The sequence below is a fragment of the Polyodon spathula genome, chromosome 2 (assembly GCF_017654505.1).
Source record: "Polyodon spathula isolate WHYD16114869_AA chromosome 2, ASM1765450v1, whole genome shotgun sequence".
NCBI classification, from domain to species: Eukaryota; Metazoa; Chordata; class Actinopteri; order Acipenseriformes; family Polyodontidae; genus Polyodon; species Polyodon spathula.
This window is the reverse complement of record NC_054535.1, coordinates 86,931,666-86,957,632: the sequence shown is the minus strand read 5'-3', so window position 1 is coordinate 86,957,632 and position 25,967 is coordinate 86,931,666. Positions and strand designations below refer to the sequence as shown.

At 38.0% G+C, this 25,967-nt stretch overlaps 1 protein-coding gene across 5 annotated transcripts in view; it reads right to left on the bottom strand.

Moving 5' to 3' along the window:
* pam (peptidylglycine alpha-amidating monooxygenase) overlaps positions 1 to 25,967 on the bottom strand; it is a 95,963-nt gene that overhangs the window by 2,565 nt on the left and 67,431 nt on the right. For 4 of the 5 annotated variants that reach the window (XM_041233205.1, XM_041233216.1, XM_041233225.1 and 1 more), the window contains exons 15-23: positions 20,192 to 20,500; positions 14,413 to 14,542; positions 8,854 to 8,970; positions 8,334 to 8,406; positions 7,705 to 7,915; positions 6,636 to 6,839; positions 6,395 to 6,513; positions 5,001 to 5,100; positions 1,805 to 1,858 (exon numbers count right to left, since the gene is read on the bottom strand). In XM_041233205.1, coding sequence (XP_041089139.1) covers positions 1,805 to 1,858; positions 5,001 to 5,100; positions 6,395 to 6,513; positions 6,636 to 6,839; positions 7,705 to 7,915; positions 8,334 to 8,406; positions 8,854 to 8,970; positions 14,413 to 14,542; positions 20,192 to 20,500 — 1,317 coding nt within the window. The remainder of the gene's footprint in view (positions 1 to 1,804; positions 1,859 to 5,000; positions 5,101 to 6,394; positions 6,514 to 6,635; positions 6,840 to 7,704; positions 7,916 to 8,333; positions 8,407 to 8,853; positions 8,971 to 14,412; positions 14,543 to 20,191; positions 20,501 to 25,967) is intronic. The other variant, XM_041233241.1, reaches the window with a different exon arrangement.

The window sequence follows — 25,967 nt, the reverse complement described above, 5'->3', positions numbered from 1 at the left end:
TGATCCCAAAATCTCATCAAGCAGCTTCTTGAAGGATCCCAGGGTGTCAGCTTCAACAACATTACTGGGGAGTTGATTCCAGACCCTCACAATTCTCTGTGTAAAAAAGTGTCTCCTATTTTCTGTTCTGAATGCCCCTTTTTCTAAACTCCATTTGTGACCCCTGGTCCTTGTTTCTTTTTTCAGGCTGAAAAAGTCCCTTGGGTCGACACTGTCAATACCTTTTAGAATTTTGAATGCTTGAATTAGGTCGCCACGTAGTCTTCTTTGTTCAAGACTGAACAGATTCAATTCTTTTAGCCTGTCTGCATATGACATGCCTTTTAAGCCCGGAATAATTCTGGTCGCTCTTCTTTGCACTCTTTCTAGATTTTCTACCAATTTGCTTACAAGCAACTGCACACAAATCCTCAGTGTGGAGTAAACATTTTAACTAGAAGGGAAATTTCTAGATATGCGAAACAGGCTATTTTCTTTTTTTAATGTTTTACTAAACACTTTTGTTTTCTAACTGAACCACCCAACAATAATGTATTGCTTGTTCTTTCTTTTCCACCCCCCTAAACTACTGCAGTTCTACACCGGGAAGAAACAGACCTAATATGTGTTTGCTCGAAAACTAATAATTAAAAAAAACGGTAGGTTTCAGTAATTACAACAGTAGACAGCAGTAAGCAAACTGACAAGAAATCAGAAGTACTACAGTGCATTAGGATATTTTACCGGAGGAAGCACGGGCAGCCAAAATGTGTCATTCTTATCAACATACTGATTTCTAATTGCTATGTTTGTTAAGGAGTAGGTTGTCCTTTATTGTGCAAGATGTCATCTTGTGCAGTTTGAACAGTTGGCTGCTTAAACTGTGCAAAATCATGTCATGTCAATAAAAAAGACAACAGCATTACATCCTGATTTGGGAGAAAGTATTACAATTACACAACCTATTCAATTATTATACAATATTAATTTAAAATTGCGTTGCAACATAATGAATACCGGTTTTAATTTTCAACTCAACACTAAGCATTGCAAATGTACTGAGTTGTGCAGTTTTTTGGTTTTTGCAATACGCACTGTAATCAGGTAGGATACATTCATCTTCTCTGAGACCGTGTCTGATTTTTTAAGAACATCGTGCTGCTTAGCTAATTGATCAGCTTTCTTCTGGAAAAACTTGCGTCAAGATGCTGACGGCTTAGCTTTCGTGAGCCAGTACTTCACATCAAATGACACATGACGACACGGCTCATGCTCATCACCAATGCAAGAAGAACTGAAGTTAACATAAGATGGTAATAGCGAAGATTCTTTTTTTTTTTTTGTTTCTTTGAGCTGCAAGTAGGATTAGTGAGATTTTCGTTTTGCATCCATTTTAAACAACACCATCACTCTTCTAGTATCCCACAATCCACTGCATATGAAAAGCGTTAACCGATCCAGAGAAGACTGATCCTTATCAGGTTTCCAAAATAACACTCAAACAAACCTTTGAGATCAACATTTAAGACAGTGTGCAAACTAAAGCTATCCCAGCAACATTGTCTGGGGGAACAATGTACACTGTCCCTGCATGTTTTACCTCCCTAAACCGTGGTAGCACCAGATTCAATGTGATGCTCCATGTGGAATCCGCAGCAAAGACCAGTGACTTTGCACAGCCAAGACACAAACTGCTGCGCCCCCTGACTATAACTCAAGCGGCACACCATGCAGGCATGCCATTACCAGGTGATCCACTTGGGGACCCAGGAGCATTAGATATTGACTGCATTTAACATTCTCATACAATAAAACAAAAACATACCTTCTATTTCATGAACTTCTATCCCATCCTTTTTTACTGAGCGATGTTCAGCTTCTGAAATATAAATACGAAGCACATATATCAAATTATAAAATAAGATCAAAAACAGTTGGATCTTTTTATTTAAAAATATATTTTACTTGACAGCATCCAGAAGAAAGATTTTTTTTCTTGTCACAAAAAAGAACACTGCAGACTAGTGATTAACAACCCTAGACAAATTCACTTAAACAAATGAAAATCGTTGCGTCAATTACTTTCATTTACAATATTTAACCCAGGGAACTCGGATGGCATTTCTCATCTTTTAGAGTGTTCTAGGATTTACAGTTTCATGTTGTTACCAGCCTCCTATGTTGTGTGCAAAATGATGCACGCTAACAATGCTTCAGGATATTTGAGTAAACCCACTTTTGGGTAGAATGACTTGTATTTGAATGGGCATGTCAGACAATCTCCTTTTAAAAAAAAAAAAAAAAAAAGAAGAACAAAGTCACCTTAAAATCAGACCGGGTTACATAAAACATGTGATAGGAGGGCCTGCAGCAACACAGTCTTATGAGTTTTTCACTCTGCACACTCTCCTCTTTTCCACATCTGTTTGAGATGTGTGCATCTATTTTCCTTGTGGCTAGAGTCCCAAAGTATAGTATAATGTCCTAATTGAGGGAGGTGATGGAATGACTATACTTTTGAAAGTGATTACATTGGTAATGCAATATGTTATATGGTATTGAATGTTCTGTACCACATTTTTCATTCCGTAAAACAGCTCTGGAATTCTGGAAAAATTGCACACATTACAGAAAATGATATTGTTAGCTGCTTTAATAATAAAGGTACAAGCAGTTATCTCTGCAAGCAGTGCAAGACTAGGTTATATAAAATGTAAGTATAAGAGAGGATTTTTACTGATCATTGAAATATTACAATACACAATTTCCACGGTCTGAAGACAAGATGTGCAATCACACAGGTGCTGGACAAGAAAGCTTAAAATGGAATGACGAAGCGCAGAGTCTTCTTATTAACTAATCTGCTCCTATCAATTTATCACTGTGTAACAGCGGAGGCCTGCGCTGACTCTCTGTGCGCATTCGTAGTGCTGTGGGAAGAGGGCAGCAGCCCTGCAATATTCGCCTGTCAGTCACGGCATTGACACGGAGAGGTGGGGAAGAAGGGGTGTGGGTTTTCCCCCTCTCTGAGTGGCTGAGGGGCGGGCTTTGGAGAGTTGCTGCTCTAATAAAATGACGCTCTGGGGTTCCCTTGGGTTTGCCCTCTCAGAGATGAAATGAGCCAGCCAGCTGGCGGAAGCTCTGCTGCCAGACCGAGCACGGCCGGAGGAGAACGATTGAGATAAACTCATAATTGATTAAAGAAAGGAAATATTATTTTTGCATCTGAGAAAAAAAACTTGAGCAGACCCCAGTTATTGTTTAGGGTAGAGAGGGAATGCCTGAGCGTAGGACGGAGACCCGGGCCGTACGAGTAGCGGCGGTCGGGGTGAACGCTGCAGAGTGCAGCACCTTTGTTTTGTAGTTTTATTACTGTGCTTTATTTTCTCTTTTTCTTTTGCCTTTTGTCCTTTATGATTTATTATTTCCAGTGCACCTGCAGTGGACTGTGTATCTGGACTGGTATAACCGTGGTCTTGTTTACCGTTGCCGGTACGCAAGCCACAGACAACAGCACCCTCTGTGGGCTGAAATAAATTAGTGCGCCTGAGTGGCATTACAAGTAAAAGTTCTGTCTCCTTGTCTGTGAATTGCCCACCACCCTTCCACACACTGTCATTTATTTTAGAAAGAAAACAAATGATTGACAGGTCCATCAGTTTTTTTTCAGCACCACCTTGAGTTGTCAATTCCACTTCGAGTTTGTTTTCTACCTAAACTGTCAGGGATGCTGCTTCTGCTTACAGTAGAATACGCCGCATCATCTTTCCTAAATAATGATTTTGGATCAGCCTCTACAGCAATTTTAAACACAATTCCAGATATCCTTAACCTAACTTGATGTGCCTTCAGAATATAATGCTGAATCTCAAACTGAGTAAATAAATAAATGGATAGAACCTATAGGCTGCATCTCTCGAAAAATAAAAAATAATGCCAACCCAAATACTGCTGCTATCAAAGTCCTACAGATGAGGCACATTTACTCTGAATTGCCTGTCGTCTCTCTGAGGCATCAGTTCTACAAATCAACAGAGGCTGGGTTTTTTTTTGTTTGTTTTTTTTTTTTCCCCCAACTGGCGGAATAAAATTATATTTTTTCAACTAACTGTATGAGGAAATAAGCAGATTACTGTACATAATGTAGTAATCAAATAGTGTGGGAAACTGATGTATTATACACACAGAGATACTCGTTCTTAAACAGTAAATTGACTACACAGGATTAAATTAAATCTGTAGGGCTAAATCAATACTTTTAGAACACAGATTTCCCCCAAACTCTGAGCACTCTTTTCTGCAAGTAAACGGGAGCTGCGTGTGGTAGCCTGTACACTAAAAAAGACTCCCTGAAGACAGACTTTTCTCCAATACAGTATCAGGTAATAAGCACGGTACTGTAAAGCACGCAGTGCTGGAAACTAATGTATTATAAACACTCTGATGTACAGGTTTCATTAAAAAATTACTTTGTTAAATACACATTTAGGGACAAATCAATAATTTCCCCTACGCTCTCCCACAAGAATTAACAATCTAGTAAGCAGGAGCTGTGATTGTCTTATGTGAGAAAAAAAGAAAAAAAAAAAGGTGTAACCCTTGGATAGCAAACGCACCCCAGAAATGTACCATGTGCACTTTGAAGAAGGATTACTCCTGCTTCCTTTAATTCCTTCCTTTCTCTAATAGCATTTAGTATCTTGCATGTAACAAATAGAATCCAAATCATTTTAAAATAAAGTTTAGCCCAAACAAAAGTCGCATCTTCCTGTAATATCTGCTATAATCTACTCTGTATTTTCACTGGCTGTGGCTTACGCCGTATTAAATCAAGCCTCCAATAAATTCTTACAGTACTACTCCATATAGACCCTTTTACAGGTTTAGTCACATTTCTCACTTTTTGTAGAATTGGTTTCACTTCTACGGCAAATCTAACACATTTAAGGTTAAACACAATACAGATTAACAGATCAAGAGAGATGATAATAATGAAATGGAGCAAAATCTAAAACTCTTACTTTCTGAAGAGACGAATTTCAACACTGTGTCAGTGGTTGCATCTCCAACATAAACGGTTCCATCTCTGGTAACAACAATGTCATGCGGCATTCGAAAGTCCTGGGAATAAACATACATTTTAAAGTACAAGTTTAATATCCTATTAAATGTGTTCTCTATCGTTATATACCATGCTTACTAACTGTTAGCGCAGTCCCTTTTCAACCTGCTTCTAAAAGCTGAATTTCTGAAGTGAATTAGAGCATGTCCCTTTACTAACTACAGTTGAGGGGTCAGGAATTACAGTTGGAGATACATAGTGGTCTTTTCTACAACAACTTCAGTTCAGAAATTCAGCTTCTAGGAATGTATTTAGAAGCAGACCCTGCCGCTAAAAAAGGACATTACTTAGGGGCCATCCAAGAATTTTTGAAAGCATACAAACTGTGTGCTTTTCCATCATTAGGATTGTAGGATTGCAGTGTGTTCGTTTTGATAAAAAAAATAATAATAATAATTTTAAAAAAAAATGCAATTTTTATATAGCTTGAAATATTCACGTCTTCATGCAAAAGTACTGTAGCTACCAGATTTTTTGTTGTCATGTTTCCTTTTCAGAGCACGACAGCATTGGAGCGCCAACAAGCTCTGCTTACATTTCTCGGTGTATATAGTAAAAACAATTCTTGGGCCTATAAAGCGCCTTTGTTTAGCAATAGCAATGCATATCATGGGCAATCATTTGGAATGGCAAATGGTACAGCAAGACAGATTTGTACAGATAGCAGTGCAAGGTCTTCAAAACGTCACTGGAATCTCACACAGTACACCGTACCATACAAAAAAGCTTCTGCGGAACACTTGAAAAAAAAATATTTAGGTAGATTCGGCCTGTCGCACGACATTACTCAGTTTCACTGCAAAATCGTGTTAGAAAACATGACATATTTCTTTGTAGTTGCTAAAAAGTTGCCTTAAAAAAGAGAATGCTGTGTACGCTTTCTGTATTTGATGATCATTTTGGACGACCCCTTAGTCATACATGTCAATCTACAACTACAAATATACAAATAGGATAACAAAATGACAGATCCTTCCCTGTTAAACTAATTATTTGAAGAAACCATTTTAGCTGGTATTGCCATTTCGGGTATGTTCCCAACTTTCTGTGATTTTTTTGTTTTGTTTCGTTTTATGATGACAACACACAACCTTTATATACCCATAGTTTCCGGAATTTTGGCAAAGAACCCGTATCCAGCTAGCTGCATATGCAGAGCAGAGCAAACAAGTCAAACTGTAACACCAAAACACAGTGAAGATAAATACATGACACATAGATACATGTCAAGCTATTTCCCATTAAACATGCATCTTTTAAAAAGTATATAAAATAGCTATTTCTTATTTTTACCTGTGAGTCTGGGCTAAAGGTATCTAAAATTTCACCACTTGAGTAATTCATCATAAATCCTTGTAAAGGAGCTAGCTGACCATATACCGACTCTCCATTTACTGTATACATTAAGCCACCTGAAACAAACAAACAAAAAGCATTTAAAACAAAGGTATGAAACTTTAAAAACAAACCTAGTGAATTTAAAAAATCACATTTATTAATAATGTAATGGATTATAAGCTTGACTCATGCTTACCATGCTCAGGTACATAAGAGACAGCAAAGACTTCTCCTCCAAATTCATTGTGCTTAATCTCCTTGACAAATTCTCCAGATTCTGCGATGAAACACTGAATTCGACCATTTTCTCTGTCAGCCACGCAGAGCTCTCTTCGGTCCGGCACAAAAGCCAAACTGTGAGGAACATTAAATTGGATTGGCCTGTGCATTTGTGCAGATCCTGCAAAACGAACAAAGAAACAATAATAATGAATTAGGTGGTAGATTGGATTAATGTACAAGCCTTTTTCATGGGTACCAATCTCGTTTAGGGCCAACATTGGGTTGGCATGGGGACGGAACTGCTCCCTTACCCCCTAATAAGATGTCATTCCGAGGCAGGTCTGAGCCATGCACACAAGGCAAAGGCGGCAAGCTCATTGTTGATGTTTGTTTTAGTCATGTTCTATGGAAGCATGGAAGGTGTTTGTCAAAGGAGCATAAAACATTATGTCCAATATTTTCTGGAAAAAAAATATCTGTTAATAAACTAACGAAAGTAAAGTCGCTTTCACACCGGCACTTTGATGAGGGTCCGGATCTGGGTTCTACCCGGGTCACAATCCTGCATAGTGTGAAACCACGTACCTGGGTCGTACCCACTTTTGGATGTGGATTGACACGCTTTGACCTGGACGACGAAATAACAAACAGCCACGCCTGCGTGAAGGTTTAACTTTTGCTTGTTTATTCTGTTTGGCCATATTTTTGTTGCTTGAGTCACACCGTCACCCAGATTGCAGCAGGCATGAAGAAACATTTGCCCTAAATAACAATTGGGACGATGGTTCAATCCAGAGAAGCCTGAATGAAAGCGTCAGTAACAAGCTGCTTTCAGGGCATTGATACTCGTACTACGTACTTGCGTCTGTCACCCAGGTCAACCCTGCTTTATCAAACACAGTGTGAAATCACGTAGCCGACCTGCATGACTCCGGGTCCTGACCTGGGTAGGTTACAACTCGGGTCAGTATGTCTGTGTGAAAGGGGCTTTAGGAGTGCCTAAAATGTACTCCTTTAGATACAGTTTAGTAATATTTCAATACCTGCTCCCCACTGCATTATGTACTTCCCCTCTGGTGAGAACTTCATGATTCTGGAATTGCAGTAGCCGTCTGACACATAGAAGTTGCCAGAAACAGGATCCACGGCCACATCTGTAGGTTGGCAAAAATGATGAGTGTCACTTCCAGGTTGGAAGGCTTGTCCCAAGACCAACAGGGGTTTTTCTTCCCCATTTTTACCCAGTTTAAACACCTAAAGGGAAATGAAAAGGAATAAATGGTATTTAAATTTTCACTTAATAAAAGAAAGTTACAAAAAACTAGGAGGGGTCTAGATACCCAACAAAACCGGCTCCCTGTGATGTACTGGTTTCACAGAACAAGATTTGCATTCAGTTTGGGCTACTCTATGTTGTCTGGGGTAATACTGTCCAAGATTAGTGCCAATTGGGTAAAACCAGAGACCTAACTTCAATCAAGTCGTTAGCTACGCCTATAGTTACGATGACATGTTTGTTATTCATTGTGTTATTTCTGCAGACTATATTCCTTTTTAGTGATATCAACAAAATACACTACCAGTCAGTTTAGAAACTTTAACCTGTCAGTCAGTAGTAGCTGATGCAGCTTTAATTGGCCAGCAGAATAAGAACTGAGAATCATTTACTTACCTGATGAAGTGCCACATCAGTGACCCAGTAATTATCATTTGTGTCTGTGCTTATACCATGAGGCATGTAGAAACTTAAAAAAAAAAAATACAACTATATATTACAAAATTAGAATTCAGTCTGTACATTTGTTAGATATTTGATTTTGTTTTTCATATTTGAAATAGTTTTCATAAGAAAGGTGATTTACAGAGTTACAGTGTATACATGAATAGCTTTGTGTAACAAATGTCCATACAAAGCTAAATCAAATTGAGGCAAATGGTTCTCAAGTTATACCTAAAAGTAGATCTGAACCTCTAAATACCATCGTTATTGAAATAAGACAGTTGGAATTGTTTTATTCTGATGCAAATGTTTATGCATACGTGAGTAAAAATTAATTGACATGTCTGCCCTCCCAGACTAAGACGTTTCTTTAGTTTTTACTCAAATTTTATGATTTAGTGTTAACGTTATGAATGACATCTGCACACAACTATTAAATATGACTATTAAAACGGCACATAGAAAAACGTACAGATTTCTTCCTGAAGATCCGAGGACCTTTCCTTTAACTGGGTTCATCACTAGGATTGTAGATTGCTGAATAGGACCGGATCCTTGCTGCTGGTAGATGCGCTGCTTGTCAAATGAACTGAAACAAAAAGATCCTCAATTACTGTACAGGTACAAAAATAAATAAAAGAAATACACAGCATGCTGCGCTAGCTATAAACACATGGTTAAGTTGCTTTACATTTCTTACGTTCTCTGCTGTGGTTTATAATTAGGCTTGCTACTATTTGTTTTTTTTTTTTTTTTTTTTTAGCCAAATCAACGATTAATATCAACGTTTATTTTAGAAAGAATTTACTGTTCTTTTTCAATCTTTATTTTTCAATTCAAGAAGGGGATGTGTGAAATCCACCTTTATGCTTTAAAAAAAAAAAAAGACTTGAGAAACATCTCATTTAGCGAAATCCCTTCATCATACTTAACATGCAACACAACCATGGTTACCAACATTCTAATTGAAATAACGTTTGGTCACAGCGGAGCTACACCCTGTAAAGACAAAGATCCTACACAAATAAAAAAATAAAAAATCGGCTCAAATAAATTGTAGGAAACGCGGCATATAAAAGTGTATTACACAGACTTTTATAGCATCAATTTACAAGTAAAAATAATATGCACAGAACAAAACATTAGATAGTTGAATAGAACTAACTTGCATTTATTATTTGAAGTCTGGGATTCCCATGTGTCTGCTGGTTTTCATTCCAACTGAGTTCTCAATTAATCAAAAATAGGAGTGGTTTTACCGACGTTTCTCCTATGTTTATTTGAGTCGAACTCATATTTTGGGGGAATTTGATGTTTAACGAGCTTTACCGATTAAAATCTAAAAGTAGCAAGCCTATTTATAATGTATTATGCAGAGTATAGTGTAAGTGACTGTGACAAGATTCATAGACAGGTGAACAGATACACCTCACATTATACTATTAAGGACTCAATTTTTTTTTTTTTTTTTTTTTTTTTTTTGCTCACCACAGCTGGAAAGGATAGCTTTGAAATGACATGGCTCTAAATGAACTCCGCCCCCAGGCACACATCTCATCAAATTAGTGTTATTGCAAGAGCACTGTTACTCATCATTAACGCTTTCCATGCTGTAGCTGAATTAGTCAGTTTAATTTAGATGCAGTGACAATGTCATATATTATTATTGCTCTGTGTGGTCAGCAAATCATACAAACGATTAATTATGAAGGAACAAAACAAAAAAAACGTAGACTGAAACTACACGGCCATACATACCTGTGTCAAATTACTGGCTTAATTTCAATGCTTTAGATTTTAAGGTAAGCCTTTTTTAATTGTTATAAACTTTTAATTGTTATAAAATATAAAAGTGGCATTTATATAATTATTTTGAGCAACAAAGTAATAAAATCAAATCAAATGGAAAGTATGGTGGTGCTGGACTGCAGCAGTAGTCCACTGTCAGTACTGGAGCTTGACTGAAATCCTAAGTGTCACACAGTCACAGACCAAAGTACTGGCACCCTATGCTTATTATACCACAATTCAAAGTAACAGATTAAGTAAGCTTTAATCACCTTTTAATGCAAAATACACAATTTCTAGTATTTTAACAAATAATTTTTATCAAAAAACATACAAACTTTTTTTCATTTAAAGTATTTGTTTATGATAGAAAGTACTGGCACCCCTGCTTTAGTATTTTGCATGCCCCCGTTTTAATTTTATTATTCATTTCAGACATTTATGATTATTAACCAGTACAGTATGTTACATCTTGTTGGTGAAATATGGGTTCATTCTGTCTTACATATTTCCTTCAGTATATACAGATTGGATATAATGCTTGGCTACAATCTCCAGTCCCTGAGCTGTAAAACACCCACAAAGCATGACCAAACCACCTCCATAGGCTTTCCTCTTTTTTTCCCCCAACATACTGGTCCACTTTTGGGAAAAGGTTATATTTTATCAGACCAGATAACTTTGTTGAAGAAATTATATGCCAGATTCCATGGCATATAACATTTTTTTGTTTCTTTAAAACGTGACTTGCAGCGAGGTCTACATGCACATAATTATTTTGTGTTCAGGTGCCTTTGTACGGTTCTTTCATGCACCATTATGCCTGATAAAGAAAAATTTAGAATTAAGTCCTTGGCTGTTAATCTTTTTTTGTTGCTTGGTCGATTTCTCTGCTGTACTAGTAATTTTCTTTGGATGTTGTGACAGTGACAAAATGACTCTGTCGCAACATCCAAAGAAAATGGATGTGAGGGTACTGTGTAAAGGGAACAGAGTGCCCTGGATTGGATGGCCAGACAATTCATTCCCAGGGTTAGATGGAAGTCGGCCATCTAGAAAGGGAGCGGAGCTACAGTACACTAAATAATCTACCCGGAAGGGAAATGATGTGGCAGTCACAGATTGGTTGCAATTGTTAACCAAGGGGTCATGATTGACTGTATATAAGGGGATGCAGAGAAGTGATCTGTTCCTTTGTTATGGTTAATGCTAAACCGGAAGGAGCCCCATATTATAATCGTGACTGTTTCGTTTGTTTTGTCTTGTCTAAAAACTGTTTGTTGATATTAGACGGCTAACACGATCTGGAGCTGTCGCTAAAGGTCAGCACCAAACACGGACTAGGGATGTCATGGTATACCAGTTTTACGGTAAACCGCGGTATAAACTGCTACGGTTTTGAAACCGCAACCATTTTTCTATAGAGTGATTACCGTGTTCACACGGTTTAAGGTGATTTGGGCACGTTTATTTTATTCGTTTGTCCATCGGTGAGCAACTGTGTTCATTAGAAGTTCTGAAAACTGCATGAGATTATCCGAGTAGGCTATTAAATAAGTGACGTCATATTTAATATAAACCGCCCTACTAAACAATGATCGCTAGCAAACGTGACTGTCAGTAAATGAAACCCAAATACTTGAAAATATCAGCAAGAACAAGACACTGTAACTTTTAATCACTGCCTTCCTATTAATTTACCAAGCCAAACAAGTAACAGTAGCTATTATCTATCGTATCAGCCAAGAGAAATGCAGTAAGCACAAACCAATGCAGATAATCAAAAAGTCTACATTTACTACTATAAAAAACTAAGTCCAAGATGCTAGTCATTTGTATTATTTTAAACAGTATTGTAAAGCTATTGCCCTCTCCTCGAATTGCTAGTGTTGTAGGGATTTTGGTTTTATGTATTAAAAAATCGATACAACTTTATTCCCATTAAAAAAAAAAAAAGTCCCCAGATAGAGGAGCCGTCTTCTCATCATTAAGTTTTGCTCTGTGCTGAGAGATCAGTGGGTGGGCACTGCATGTCTTAAAATGCACTCGACTGGCTATTGCTAGATAATACTTTGCTTCTCTTAACTCAGGGGGTTTCAACCTTTTTTTGAAACTGTACCCTTCTGTCAGAAGGTTTCAGTGAAAGCCCTTTACAATTTTTGCTCAATGAATGGTACCACAGTTGCAATAAAAGGCAGAATAATCTGATTACACATTTCTTTTTTCTTCTGTTTATTTAACACATCATTTTGCACAACAGTCTGAGACTGACGAGTTGCTGTGACAGAAAACCAAACAGTAGGCTTCATTCTTAAAACTTGGATGCAAAGAATTAAAAAGTAACATTTAGGAACCTTCGCTTTCTATTGGGAAAAATCATTATAAATAATACAAAATAGTCTGCATTGTAAACATTTATCACGTTAGTATTTACTTCCCACCTCAGCATAATTGTGTGCCATTTAAAATGTTTACAATATAAAAACATCAGCCTCAAGCTAAAACTAGAATTACTAACTAAAAACTATCCAAAGGGACTCTGTATGACTATGTTGCTTTGCACTTTCTGACTTTTGTGTTTTCCTATGTTTTTCTATTGCAAGTAAGAAATGTATCAAACACTGAACACATATTCAACCAGCTGTTAATAAACGCAGCCGTGGTAATCCAACCCTTGGATTAAACAGAGCAATATGCAACCCTTTGTGTATTGTCTGTTATCGTTATTGTTTAATGTTTTGTCATCAGAGTCTGTTTCGATGTGGAGGTAAACCCTCCATTTAACCATACATTGTAATGTCATTGTCTTGAGCAGCTACAAGTGTTACGAAAAGCGTTTTGTAACATAGGTTAGAACGACCTGTAGTTGACGAAACTTTGGTTTGCCAAACTTTTTTTTTTCAATAGATGTTATAAATGTTGGAAATAAATTTTCTGGAAATTGGCCGATATGCATCGAAAATTATTACTGGGCAATGTTTTTTTTATATATATATATATATATATATATATATATATATATATATATATATATATATATATATATATATAATTATATATATGTAATACAAAGTGTCAGAATTCATTTTCACAGTCTTAATGTAAACATGCCAATACTTGTCATAAACAAATATTTGAAATTATTTTTGTTATATATATAAAGATTACTATTAGACATTGTGCATTTTGGTCTTTGTCATTAATTAGTGGCTATTCACTAAATGTTTGTATTTAATGTGTGTTCTTGAATTATCTTATATTAAATATAGGGTGCCAATACTTTCGTCTGCGATTGTAAATTACAGCTTTGTAGGGATAGCTTTTCAATGCTGACATTGGGCAGTACAATTTGACCAATATCTGGAGATAGTAAATATCCAATGAAAAAAGCTTTATCCAAAGTCCTGCTGATGGGCCATTGTCCAAAGCAGTCAACTGTACTATTTGTATTGGCCTTTGATACCATGCTGTCACTGAACAGACGGGTCAAGAAACAATATCCAATGTCTGCACTGGATGGCTAAATGTCCACAAAGACAATAAACACATTCCAGGCTAAGGATCGATGCTGGCTTGTGGTGTCCCTCCCCCACCCCCCAAACATTGTCTCTTAGAGTTTGTTAGACTGTCTGCAAACTCTTAATAAGTACACTCCTGTCACTTGCAGTGTGTCCTACACACATCAGTAAAAGCTAAAACTAGAAATGCTGCAGCCCTTGAGTCCTGTAAGCTAGATGGGGAAGTCAGGAAATATAAAGCTATAGCAATGAAATACTGAATACAGACCTTCACATTTAAAATATTTTCGTCTGTAAAAAAAAAAAAAAAAAAAAAAACACTCCAAAATGAATGGTGTAGAAGAAAACAAAACCAATACAAATCCTCAGTGTATAATTGAATGGAAAGTTCTTGTTAATTAAACCATTTGATCTGACAATGGACAAATATGCAGAAACTGTGTAATTCCTAATATACTAACAGTAGTTACTATGTTTTAAAACTTGAAAGAAAGACTAAAGCTACACCCACACACAATGAATTATAATAATTATAATTATGATATGAACAGACGACAATCACAACAGTAGCCTGGGTTTGTTACTAATATAGAGCCTTGCCAACTTAAGAAAGACATTTTGTGTGGTTTTCTATTGAATACAGAACACCAAGAATATCAAATGCCCTATTTTCAAATATATTGTAAAGCAAATCTACAAGATTTAGTAACAGGTCACCTACTTACTTTACACCCCACTTGTGGTCTCCCCGGTGGAAAATAACTAGGTTATTATTAGAATCCAGAGCCAATCCAGAAACCTGTCCAAGCTGGAGATCGGCCCCAGGCCAGTTTGTCATTTCCTCCAAATGATAACCTACAATAAAATAAATAAACAAACAAACATTTCAAATAAAAACATGCACCTGAACACTAAAAAGCAGATACAAATAAATACAAACAAAATAGCAGGGACAACAAAACACAGGTTTGTATGAAAAGGATTTTAAAACTTTTTAAATTGTGAATAATTCAATTTTAAAATCAGTTCTATGGCTGACTTATTGTCTCTGTGTTTTTTACTGTATTTAGTAAGGTTAATACAGGTTTAATAAATCACCGCTGGGGAGGACGCCGGCAGGGTTAATACAGAATATATTTTCAGATCGGCTGCCATTTAGTTCATATAGCCTACAGTAAATAGACCCCATTGCTCCCAAAACGTCAGCTCTGTGTTGTACAGTACAGTATATAACCATCAAAAGTAAAGGATAAATATTACTTTATAGTAAAACGCAACCAGAACTCAAACAAGGTCTTCTTTACTCTTAAATGTACAGGGTGAATCATAATGGGACATAACCAAATAGCAACAATTGTTATGTCCTCCCCCCAAAATCAAACATTATTAATTAAATGTTTTACAAGACTGTAAAAAGCTGTTTATCATACAGTATACTAAAACAACTGAAATCAATTTAACTCATGTACTGTAAAGGGTTAATTTAGTCAACTAAAGTACATTTTTATAGACCTTTTGGTCTTCGCCACTTAAGTACGACCGGGGAGTGATTTACGTGCTCAAAAGCTTTAACCTGGGGGTACACAGAATGACAGAATCATAGAAAACAGCTCTATGTATGTGTGTGAAGACAATGCATGTGGTTATGTAGACCAATCAGTCAATATTCATTAGACCCCCACTAAAAACTGAAAATTCCATTACATTGTTTAGAAGATAATGTTACCTTCCACCACCCAGCCATATTGGATAGGGTGTCAAGGTCAAAGTCAGCTACCCTCCCCCGATGGTGTGTGTTACATCTAGAAATGTTTGCTAATGCAAGAAATGGTCACTGATATATCAAGATTTCATTACACAGCGGGGGCCCTACCGGATGCCGAATTATATAGTAGACAAAGACAAGAATTTTGTTCCCATTACGACAGGTCATGACTGATCCAACCCTAAATCTGTTAGCCCTCCATGTTTGGGATGCCACTATTCTGTTATTAAAATATTTTCATTTAAAACTGCCGGACAAAAAAAAAGTTTACACACAGTTTATTAGCCCTTACATAATCCAAAAAAAACATTGCTGAAGAAAGGGATGAAGATTATAAAAAAAACCTGTTTCTATACAGTTACTATTCCAGTTCAGCACTTCAGGGTACTTGGGATATTCATACTTGTCACACTGCGTCTCAGAATGGTTTCACCTCATCTTGAGTGTTCCAGTATCGCATCTATATAATTTATAACAATACCTGTGAGATTTGTTAGACCTTACTGTTGTTTCCTGTGGTCCTGTTAAATCAGAGATAGCTTTCACTACATTTGAACTGCATGGTGTCTGTTTACATCTGAGCCGCAATCCCGGCATTAGCATAATATTTTCTTCCGGTTAGGTGGCAGCAAGTGATGTGGATTCACCTATTTATTTATTTTCACTTCAGATACTATGGTGCTGTTCAAGTTCTCCCCCAAATCAGCTGCTCAGTCTGCCTCTGACTGATGTCTGCTAAACTACACCACCTGCTCCACAATGCTGTTGCATCTAGGGATGTCCTGGTTTTACAGTAAACCGCGGTATAAACTGCCACGGTTTTGAAACCGCAACCATTTTTCTGTACCATGATTACCGAGTTCACTGTAACGGCACATTTTTGTAAGCCACACTGGCATTTTGGGGTTTTGTTTTACTGATAATTTTAGTTTATGAATGAGCAAGACACTGATGCAGCAATTGTTTCTCTGGGCATCTATCCACTCGCCAGCCTGCCACATTTGGTGTCAGCAGTGGGATAGCACCACATAGAGGCCCAGAGACAGACTGCAGTTCAAACAAATATACTTTTATTATAAATAAACACAAAATAAACATGCACAAGGGCAAAATAAAGGGATTTAAACACAAATAAAGCAATACAAAAACAAACTTGCAAAATTAAGGTTTCCAGGCTGGGCAATGCCTTCACTGGATTCACAAATACAAAAAAACACAAACACTAACCTGCTTCCTCAGCTCCCTCTTTCCAAATGAGAAGCAGAGGCCTCCTTTTATGTCAGGTAGCTGGGCGTTGATTGATCATTAATCAACCTAATCAACTAATCAACCCCAGCCACCTGAACATAATAAACCCAGGCAGGTAGGGTAAATTAACCCCATCCCTGCCAATTTAAAGGGCAGAGCTTTGCTCTGTCACAGCCACATTTAAAACAGTCCCCGTGCTAAACAAAACTGCATTTCGTGTTCAGTTTTGCCAAAATGGTACCGTATTGCTACTGCACCATAAAGAAAATATAACTGCATAATGATTATACCTTTCTACAACAGAGTATATTCTTAAATCACGTGAGAGAAGTGGCTTATGAACAGTAAGTACGCAACGTTATTATGTACAGAATATTATTTATGTAAGCTGTCAAATGTCCTGGGAAAATATAAATCAAATTCTGTTTTTACGTAGTACGTGTAATACCTGTACTGTATTACTGTAGATACCCTACCACCCTTTGTAATCTAGTTTTTATATTGCCTCTTGAAAATCAGGCTGCTATCATACAGAAAGTGCATTTTCACCACTTTTATTTTTAAAACTTATTTTTAGTGGAATCAATATAATCTTTACGTTTAGTGGAATCACTATAATATTTACGAAGTAGAACATAAAGTATGCATTATGATCAAATACCTCCACAAGAGGAAATTTGAATTGTGAATTTTCTTTTATGGAGATCTAGACAATGCCTGACTGCCTAATAAACATTGCTGATTAAAAATGTAAATCTTCATATTGCAACTTGTCCGCTTTGCTGTTCCGTTTAACTCTGATACTGTAATAAAATAATCACAAAATAACAGTTTGATAAGCGATTCTCCAGATATATGCAAACATTTAACTGTGACACACTGACACCTCCATATATCCCCACAATCTGATATTCTCAAATGTATAATGTTGTGACCAATTTAAATGGATAAGCGATTCACCAGATATATGGACACACTGTCATTCATTATTATAGGAAATAGCTAACCCTAGAGTCATACTCCTCCACTGTCAAGGTGGCAGTATTTGAATTACAAGTTACTTCTGTTGAGGTGAGCAGGTATATATTGCTCCCACAAGTCTTCTTCCCAGATGAACTTTGATTTATTGCATTTTTTAGAGGTCAGAGAGAGAGAGAGAGAAAGAGAGAGATATTATCCAAGATACCACCAGACCAACAGTGAAGCTGGGTAAGCTGTTTGTTTTGTTTTACACGACGTCCATGAACTGAATAAAAAACACCACGACTGTTGTTGTGCTGCAACTGAAGTATCCTGCTTGTGTTTATTACAAAGCTATACAGCATCACGGGGCCACCTCATCACAACTATTACAGAATTAACTAGTATTCCAATTCATCCCACTATTCAATTACTCTATGCCTTCGAATTTAAGACACACTTTTTAAACCAATTTTTTCTTTTCAAAAAAATGGCTTGCGTTTTAGAGTACAGTATAGTGATGCGTGCATTAAAAATCGGCAACAAAAGACGTGACTGTGTACACAAACAGCAACTTCACTGACTGCTGAGAAAAGACAAACAAAAACGTCACTGCCTGAATCCACTGGCTGACCTCGACCTCGCGGTTTTCAAAGAAGTGCCATTAGCTTCCTGAGGAATTCGAAGAGAAGCTTTTACAATTTCAGTGTTTCATTATTAGGCTCAGTTCTAACAAACAGTACCAGCTTGGACAGGTCAGAAATGCTGATCAGATCCCCATATTGTTTGACATGCCAAGCAATACCACAGTTCACAAAAAGGGAGATAAACATGTACAATCACGACTGGAAATGAGAAGCAGCACATAAATGTAATGCTCTGTGTGATAGCAGACAGCTGCAAACTGTCTCTGTCTTTGTAAATGCATCTTTTATTTGATGTTTTATTTTTTCCTCAAATTGAGGGTGGGAAATTTGGGCTGCGTCTTAAATTGGAAGGAATATGGTAGTAACCCTTTAACTTGTTATCATAAAAAGCATGTTCAATTAAAAAAAAAAGCTAAAAACAAATGATAAAGACAACAAACACTCCTCTTCTATGCTACTAGCATGTGTGTCGGCTAGGGATTAAATTGCCCACTGAAAAGCACAACAAACCATGAAAATATAATGGCTTGTTTCATAGACCTGGATTAATGCTAATCTTGGACTACCTAATGTTAATTCAGTTAAAGTAGTCCAGGACTAGTGCTAATCAAGGTCTGTGAAAGCAGCTGTAAATGTTTCATTATAATACACACATAGTTTTAATTCAGATCTTTTAGTGACCTATTTGCTCAACCAAATATCTGAGCCTTTTCCTGCACTGTTATATTTGCTTCTCCTCACTAACATTCAATGGCGTAACTTGAAGGAAAATGTCTTCCTCATGAATTATTTATCTTTAGAGGTGAAGCTGTGTAAAGAATAATCAAGCTGCAGCACGTAGGCAGTTCAATGCTCAAGCACACACGTGCATATCTGTCAGGTATATCCAGCATTTTTAATAATAGGAACTCTACATTAGCAAACAAGACTAAACATAATCAATACCACACAGACCACAGCACAACTGCAAACAAGTGGGATGCCATTATGGCTGGCTGTCATGGAAACCAGAAGGGAATGAGTCATAACGTTCTTCTTATACCAGTCAATCTAGTGAATCTGTATAGTTTCAAATTAGATAGCACTACATAACAAGAATACATATTAGAAACTCATCACAGAAGCTTTTAACCTCAGCAACCAGTGCCACAGGGGATCCTATAGACTGAAGGATTCTAATCAATCAATGTAAAATTAAGGTATAAATTAGGATTTTAGGACTAGGAATATTCAAAAACACACACACACTTGTGTGTGTGTGTGTGTGTGTTATATATATATATATATATATATATATATATATATATATATATATATATATATATATATATATATATACACACACACACACACACACACACACACACACACACACACACACACACAATGAGCCAGCTGCCCAACGTTTCGATATGTTGTACATATCTTTCTCAAGGGAGCATATGTTTGAATCAAAACATTTTAGGTATTTATAGGTGTTTAAACAGCATGACAACAACTTATTGTTTATATTCAAATCCATGGTTTATTCTTAAATGATGTAATTGTGCTATATATACTGTAATATCATTTTTACTTCTAATCTTTAAATCTGTATTCATTCTAATTAATTAGTTTATATAAAATTATATTTATAATATCATGCAATGCTGGCTCTGAGGATTAGCCTTGATTTGGCCTGCCCAGAGCATCAGCATGCACAACCTTCAATTCATTTTGTTTATTTATTGATTTAAATGTTATATATTTATTGAAGTTAATTAATTCATTATTTTCTGTTAAGTCCTGCTGGGATAATCCTGCTACTTCGCAATACAACTACAACATAATAGTTTGTATCTAGATTCATAACGAGCATGCTGATTTAACAAGTCCCGAACCCACCTGATTTGTGGGCAGTAGCCGCAACAGATTTGGTTTGTTTGGCTGTCAAAATCCTGTTCCCAGGAGGTCTTACAGTTGACTCTAGTTTGTGGAATTTGTGAATTCTGTCTCTTACAAGAATTGGATTTGGCCTCTCCTCGTACTCAGCTACCTCTCTTTGATCAGGCCAACCTAGATCCTTCTTTTGGACTATTTGATCAATTTCTGCCACCAGGTCCGACTCTGCCCTCTCTGTAGGGTTATATTTATGCACATGGACCACATCCTCCCTTTCTCCTAGCAGTTTGGAAAGAAGGGAATAGAAGTCACCTGCACAGAGAAAAGGAAAAGAAAAAGGAAAGACAAGAAACAAGAGGCTGTAAATATAGTTAAGATGAGATAGAGCAGAAGAACAGCAAATATATTATTACACATTTAGACAGGAGACAGCTGCAGTATATAAGAATTCGGAAAATGAGAGGAAATAATCAAAATAAAAAATCAGGTGTTTTATATCAGAGCATGTATAGTAAGTGTTCAATCAAATAGGATTCATGGAAACACACTGGGCTTTCTTTGGAACTAGAAAACCCACTAGCCCAGTTTAAAAACTCACGTCAGGCACCCAAATCAATTCATGCACTGGGAATCAAGATTTTATTGTAAATTAAAACTGAAAATTATGAACAACATACATTTTGTAGCTAGGTATCCAGGATTCGTGAAACCTAGAATTCTTATTGATCAAGAACCACAGTAGAACAGACAAAGTGTGAAAACAAGATACTAAATATAAGATGTACTTCTTTGGTCACTGTAGGTCATAATTATACATAGTATGGAGTAGTTCAACACAATGTATGGCAGTGAAGATAAATTAAAAGTACAAGTGATGCTAAATGTTAATGTAATTAACAAACTAAAAGCTAATTAGCCAGTCAAAACATTGAAAAGTTGTTTGGAACCTTTGTTTTCAAGACAACATTGTTAATGGAGAAATAAGCTTCTGTGTACATTTCAAAATACCTTGCCAGAATCGCTATGTGATGTGTCATAGTTGTCTGTATATAAAGGGGCAGTACCTAGTATTACTTTGTTTGTTTTGTTGCAAATACATTTCAGTTACCCCTTCACCTGAAACCTGAACTATGTGTGTCATTTTGAGGCCTTCCACACTTATTTAATCATATCTGAAGATACTAAACACTTTCCCATCCGTTGCAATACTTTATAGGGTCATGTTTCCTGTTTATGGTTGACGATACATTATCACATGATAGAGAAATGGGTTCCAGGGTTGGTGATGTGTGCATGCCAAACAGAACATGTGTGCAAAAATTCCCATTTATCATGTTTGCCTATCATGATTTTAAAGTTTGTTCAAGGGTTTTCACCCAAAGAAAATTATAATTGATGTAAGCCATTGACACAACAGGACCAAGTACACCTCCTTGTTCCACTACATGACCATAAAGTGAAAACACTGTTGATGTCATTTTTTTCATTAACTCAAGTAAAAATTGTAATTTTGCACTTCGTACAGTACGTCTTGCAAGAACATTTTACCCATCCAAATTCACTAGAGGCCAGACAATTATTCAGACAATATGTCAGTGTGGCAGAGCAAAGCTCTGCCCTTTAAATTGGCAGGGATGGGGTTAATTTCCCCTACCTGCCTGGGTTTATTATGTTCAGGTGGCTGGGGTTGATTAGTTGATTAATGATCAATCAGCGCCCAGCCACCTGACATAAAAGGAGGCCTCTGCTTCTCACTTGAGAGGAGGGAGCTGAGGAAGCAGGTTGGTGTTTGTGGTTTTTTTGTATTTGTGAATCCAGTGAAGGCATTGCCCAGCCTGAAACCTTAATTTTGCAAGTTTTGTTTTTGTATTGCTTTATTTGTGTTTAATCCCTTTATTTTGCCCTTGTGCACGTTTATTTTGTGTTTATTTATAATAAAATAGTTATTTTTTTGAACTACAGACTGTCTCTGGGCCTCTATCCACTCGCCAGCCTGCCACATTTGGTGTCAGAGTGGGATAGCGCCACCTAGAGGCTCAGAGCAGTATTTATTTATTTTTTTTTAATTTTTGGAATCTTTTTTTTCTTTTAACATGGGAAAGAAGAGCAGACAGAGGCAAAGGCAGGACAAACAGCAGCTGAAGAAATGTAAGCTGCTGCAGCCACCGCCGGAGGACCTGGCCAGCCTCTTCCCCTGGTGTTCCTGGTGCGGGAAGGAGGACCATCGTTGGCGGTCCTGCCCAGATGTGCCACCGGCAAACTGGTGTGGCCGGTGTGAGGAGGACGGCCACAACTGGGCAGGATGCCCCTACAACCAGGCCCAGGAGGAGGTGCAGTGTTCACCCCGGGCATTAGGGGCCACCCCACTACCTCCAGCACCACCACCTTCACCACCGTCCCAGGAGATCTGGGACTGGTTGATGCACCCTGAGGCAGACCTCGTCCACGATCTCCCCATAGTTATCAACACACTGTGGCGTCGAGATGGGGAGAGGTGGGAACAATGGAAGGAACGCCACCACCCAGCATCCTTCCCAGAGGTTGCCCTCATGGTGGTTAATTACCTGGCGGTAGACATGGGAGATGCCCCAGTCACTCCAATAAAAAGGGGTGAGGAGCTGCCGTCGCTCCCAGAGCCAGAGAGTATGGAGGAGCTGCCGTCGCTCCCAGAGCCAGAGAGTATGGAGGAGCTGCCGTCGCTCCCAGAGCCAGAGAGGGGTGAGGAGCTGCCGTCGCTCCCAGAGCCAGAGAGGGGTGAGGAGCTGCCGTCGCTCCCAGAGCCAGAGAGGGGTGAGGAGCTGCCGTCGCTCCCAGAGCCAGAGAGGGGTGAGGAGCTGCCGTCGCTCCCAGAGCCAGAGAGGGGTGAGGAGCTGCCGTCGCTCCCAGAGCCCGAGAGGGAGGAGCCGCCGCTCTCAGAGCCCAGAGGGGAGGAGCTATGGCCCAAGGATGCCCAGGGATGCACTGCCCAGGGATGCCACGCCCGCTCCGCTCAGGGATGACACATTTGGATCGCCTGGGGTTGCCTGCTGCTTCGCATCGCCTGGGGTTGCCTGCTGCTCCGCATCGCTTGGGACTGCTGGTGTCTCCTTTTTGTTTTCTAGGGTTGCCGAGGGTCCGCTGCCGTCGCCGCCTCCGCCACCAGAGGGAGCCGGGCCGCCGTCGCCGTAACCTTGGAGATCCGGGGCCCCCTCAACCAAAGAAGGCTTTGGAGCGCCGACATCAACCCCGCCCACCACCACCCACCATAACAGCCCACCCAAGGGACATAATTGGACTCTTAGGGGGGAAGGGGGGAGTTGGCCAATTGCGGCAGGTGTACATTGTACATGGGGGGAGGTGTGTGGCAGAGCAAAGCTCTGCCCTTTAAATTGGCAGGGATGGGGTTAATTTCCCCTACCTGCCTGGGTTTATTATGTTCAGGTGGCTGGGGTTGATTAGTTGATTAGGTTGATTAATGATCAATCAACGCCCAGCCACCTGACATAAAAGGAGGCCTCTGCTTCTCATTTGGAAAGAGGGAGCTGAGGAAGCAGGTTGGTGTTTGTGGTTTTTTGTATTTGTGAATCCAGTGAAGGCATTGCCCAGCCTGGAAACCTTAATTTTGCAAGTTTTGTTCTTGTATTGCTTTATTTGTGTTTAATCCCTTTATTTTGCCCTTGTGCATGTTTATTTTGTGTTTATTTATAATAAAATAGTTATTTTTTTGAACTACAGACTGTCTCTGGGCCTCTATCCACTCGCCAGCCTGCCACAGTCAGAGAAAGGGCAGAAAAGTCCTCTTGGTGCACAGAAAAGTAAAGAAAATTTTTCTGAGGAGGAGCGGAGATCACTCAGTATGAAATTTGAGTTATTTGGGAAAGCCTCAGCCAACATCAGTTATGCTACCAAAGAGACCATATCGTCCTCTATAGTGGAGAAAGTCAATTCTGTCATTGTTACCAGGACAGTCATCCAGGTGATGAAAAGGTGAAATTCAGCTATTATGTCTAGGGTGACTTGTGGAGTGAGACAATAAAGTCTTACCACCACACCCTCCGGCATCCCAAACAAAGTGACCATGGGGTCTGAATATGCAGGGTCTTCTCCGTAGGTTTTCCTGCCTGTACTCAACAAGAGCCAAGCCTGGCCGGAAGTGTACCACAGCAGCCATCCTGAGGCTAATGACAGGTCTCTGAAGGTGTGTGGTTTTATACAGCTCTTAATTACTCGCTTCTACAATGGTTTGCACCTTGTAACAGGAGGTGCCAAGTTTCTGGAGGGTCAGAAATTACCCAAGTGCAAGGTCAAATCCTTATATCTCATTATAATGTTTGTGCTCACCATGATCATTTCTTCATTTAAATACATTTCAATATCATTTAAAACAGATTCATGATGGCAAAGTGCGAATTTGATACCGGTGAAGAATGCTAGATGAAAACTTTTTTTTTTTTTTTAAACACGCAAAACGTTGATTGTGGCTGCAATATAGGGTTTTTACGGTCGCAAATCACTTTGCACATATCCTTACATATTTGTTGTAAACTAAAAAAAAAGTGCATAAAAACAACAATCCTAAAGGTTAACTGGAGTTTTACATCACTACAGAATATTTACAACGGTTCACTGTTGTTTACTATAGCTTTATCAATACTCTTTTTTTTATCATAGATGAATAACATTGATAGAAATATCTGTAAAGTCTGTATGGCAAAATACATAAGATGAACATAAATTAGTTGTTTTCAAATAAAAATAGGGATTTTTTATTTTATTTCTGGTGTTACCTGTATTTATGTGTTATGTTAAAATATAAAATATGGTGGTAGAGTTTACAGAGCTTTCTCATTACCACTTTGTAACAACATTCAGAGTGTGTCTTTATATTCTCTTTAAATGAGTTCACTTTATTGAGTAAACCAGCGATACAAATGAAGTAAAGCTAAGCTCATTAAAAAGCATCTTACAACAGGTTTGCCACCTCATTCTTTTACCTTGCATTCTAACACACATCGATAAAATCCCCATGTGTTATTATACAAGCAACCTCTTAAGATATTGATTATATGTCACACATTTCCCCTAACACAGCAACCTGCAACAGCAGCAAGATGACATTTGTGCACTTAAAGCTGATATAGTGATCGCTAACAGGGCGTAGTGTACTTATAGCCAGATTACTGTAGTGTAGCACACATTTTTAACAAGGTTATACTTTCAGTCATCAATAAGGGTATTAAAAACATCACTTCAACATTGACAAATAAATGTGTCATAATTTGTATGTGTTCTGATCAAGCCACTATCTATAAAAACACATTAACTTTAGTATTGTATAAGTAGTACGGTACTAGATATCGTATACTAGTCAAGTGTTGCCACCTCGAAAAATACTCAATTCTAATTGATTGAAGGTTCCTTACACATTCGGTTGTGTTTTTTTCCCCCCATTTCCTAGTACACTTATAGCTGCTGCAACATCATCAATCTTCCTGCACCAAAGGTCAACTCCCATAAAAAAAAAAAAAAAAAAAAAAAAAAAAAAAAGGCTAACAAATTTAAATTTGTTTCACACAAACTCGGTATTACCTCAAACACTTGAAAATGAAGTATTACTTGGCACACAGGCAGGAGATCTAAAACGTGTTCACGCCAAACAGCAATATGTAATGAAATGGCGATGATTGTTTGAAAAAGCAGACCTACAAATCAGTGATCACAGGACAGTATAAGAATTGCACTGTTCCATTTACTCGGGAAGTTCCGAAATGGAACCCAAGAACGAAAAAGTTACAAATCT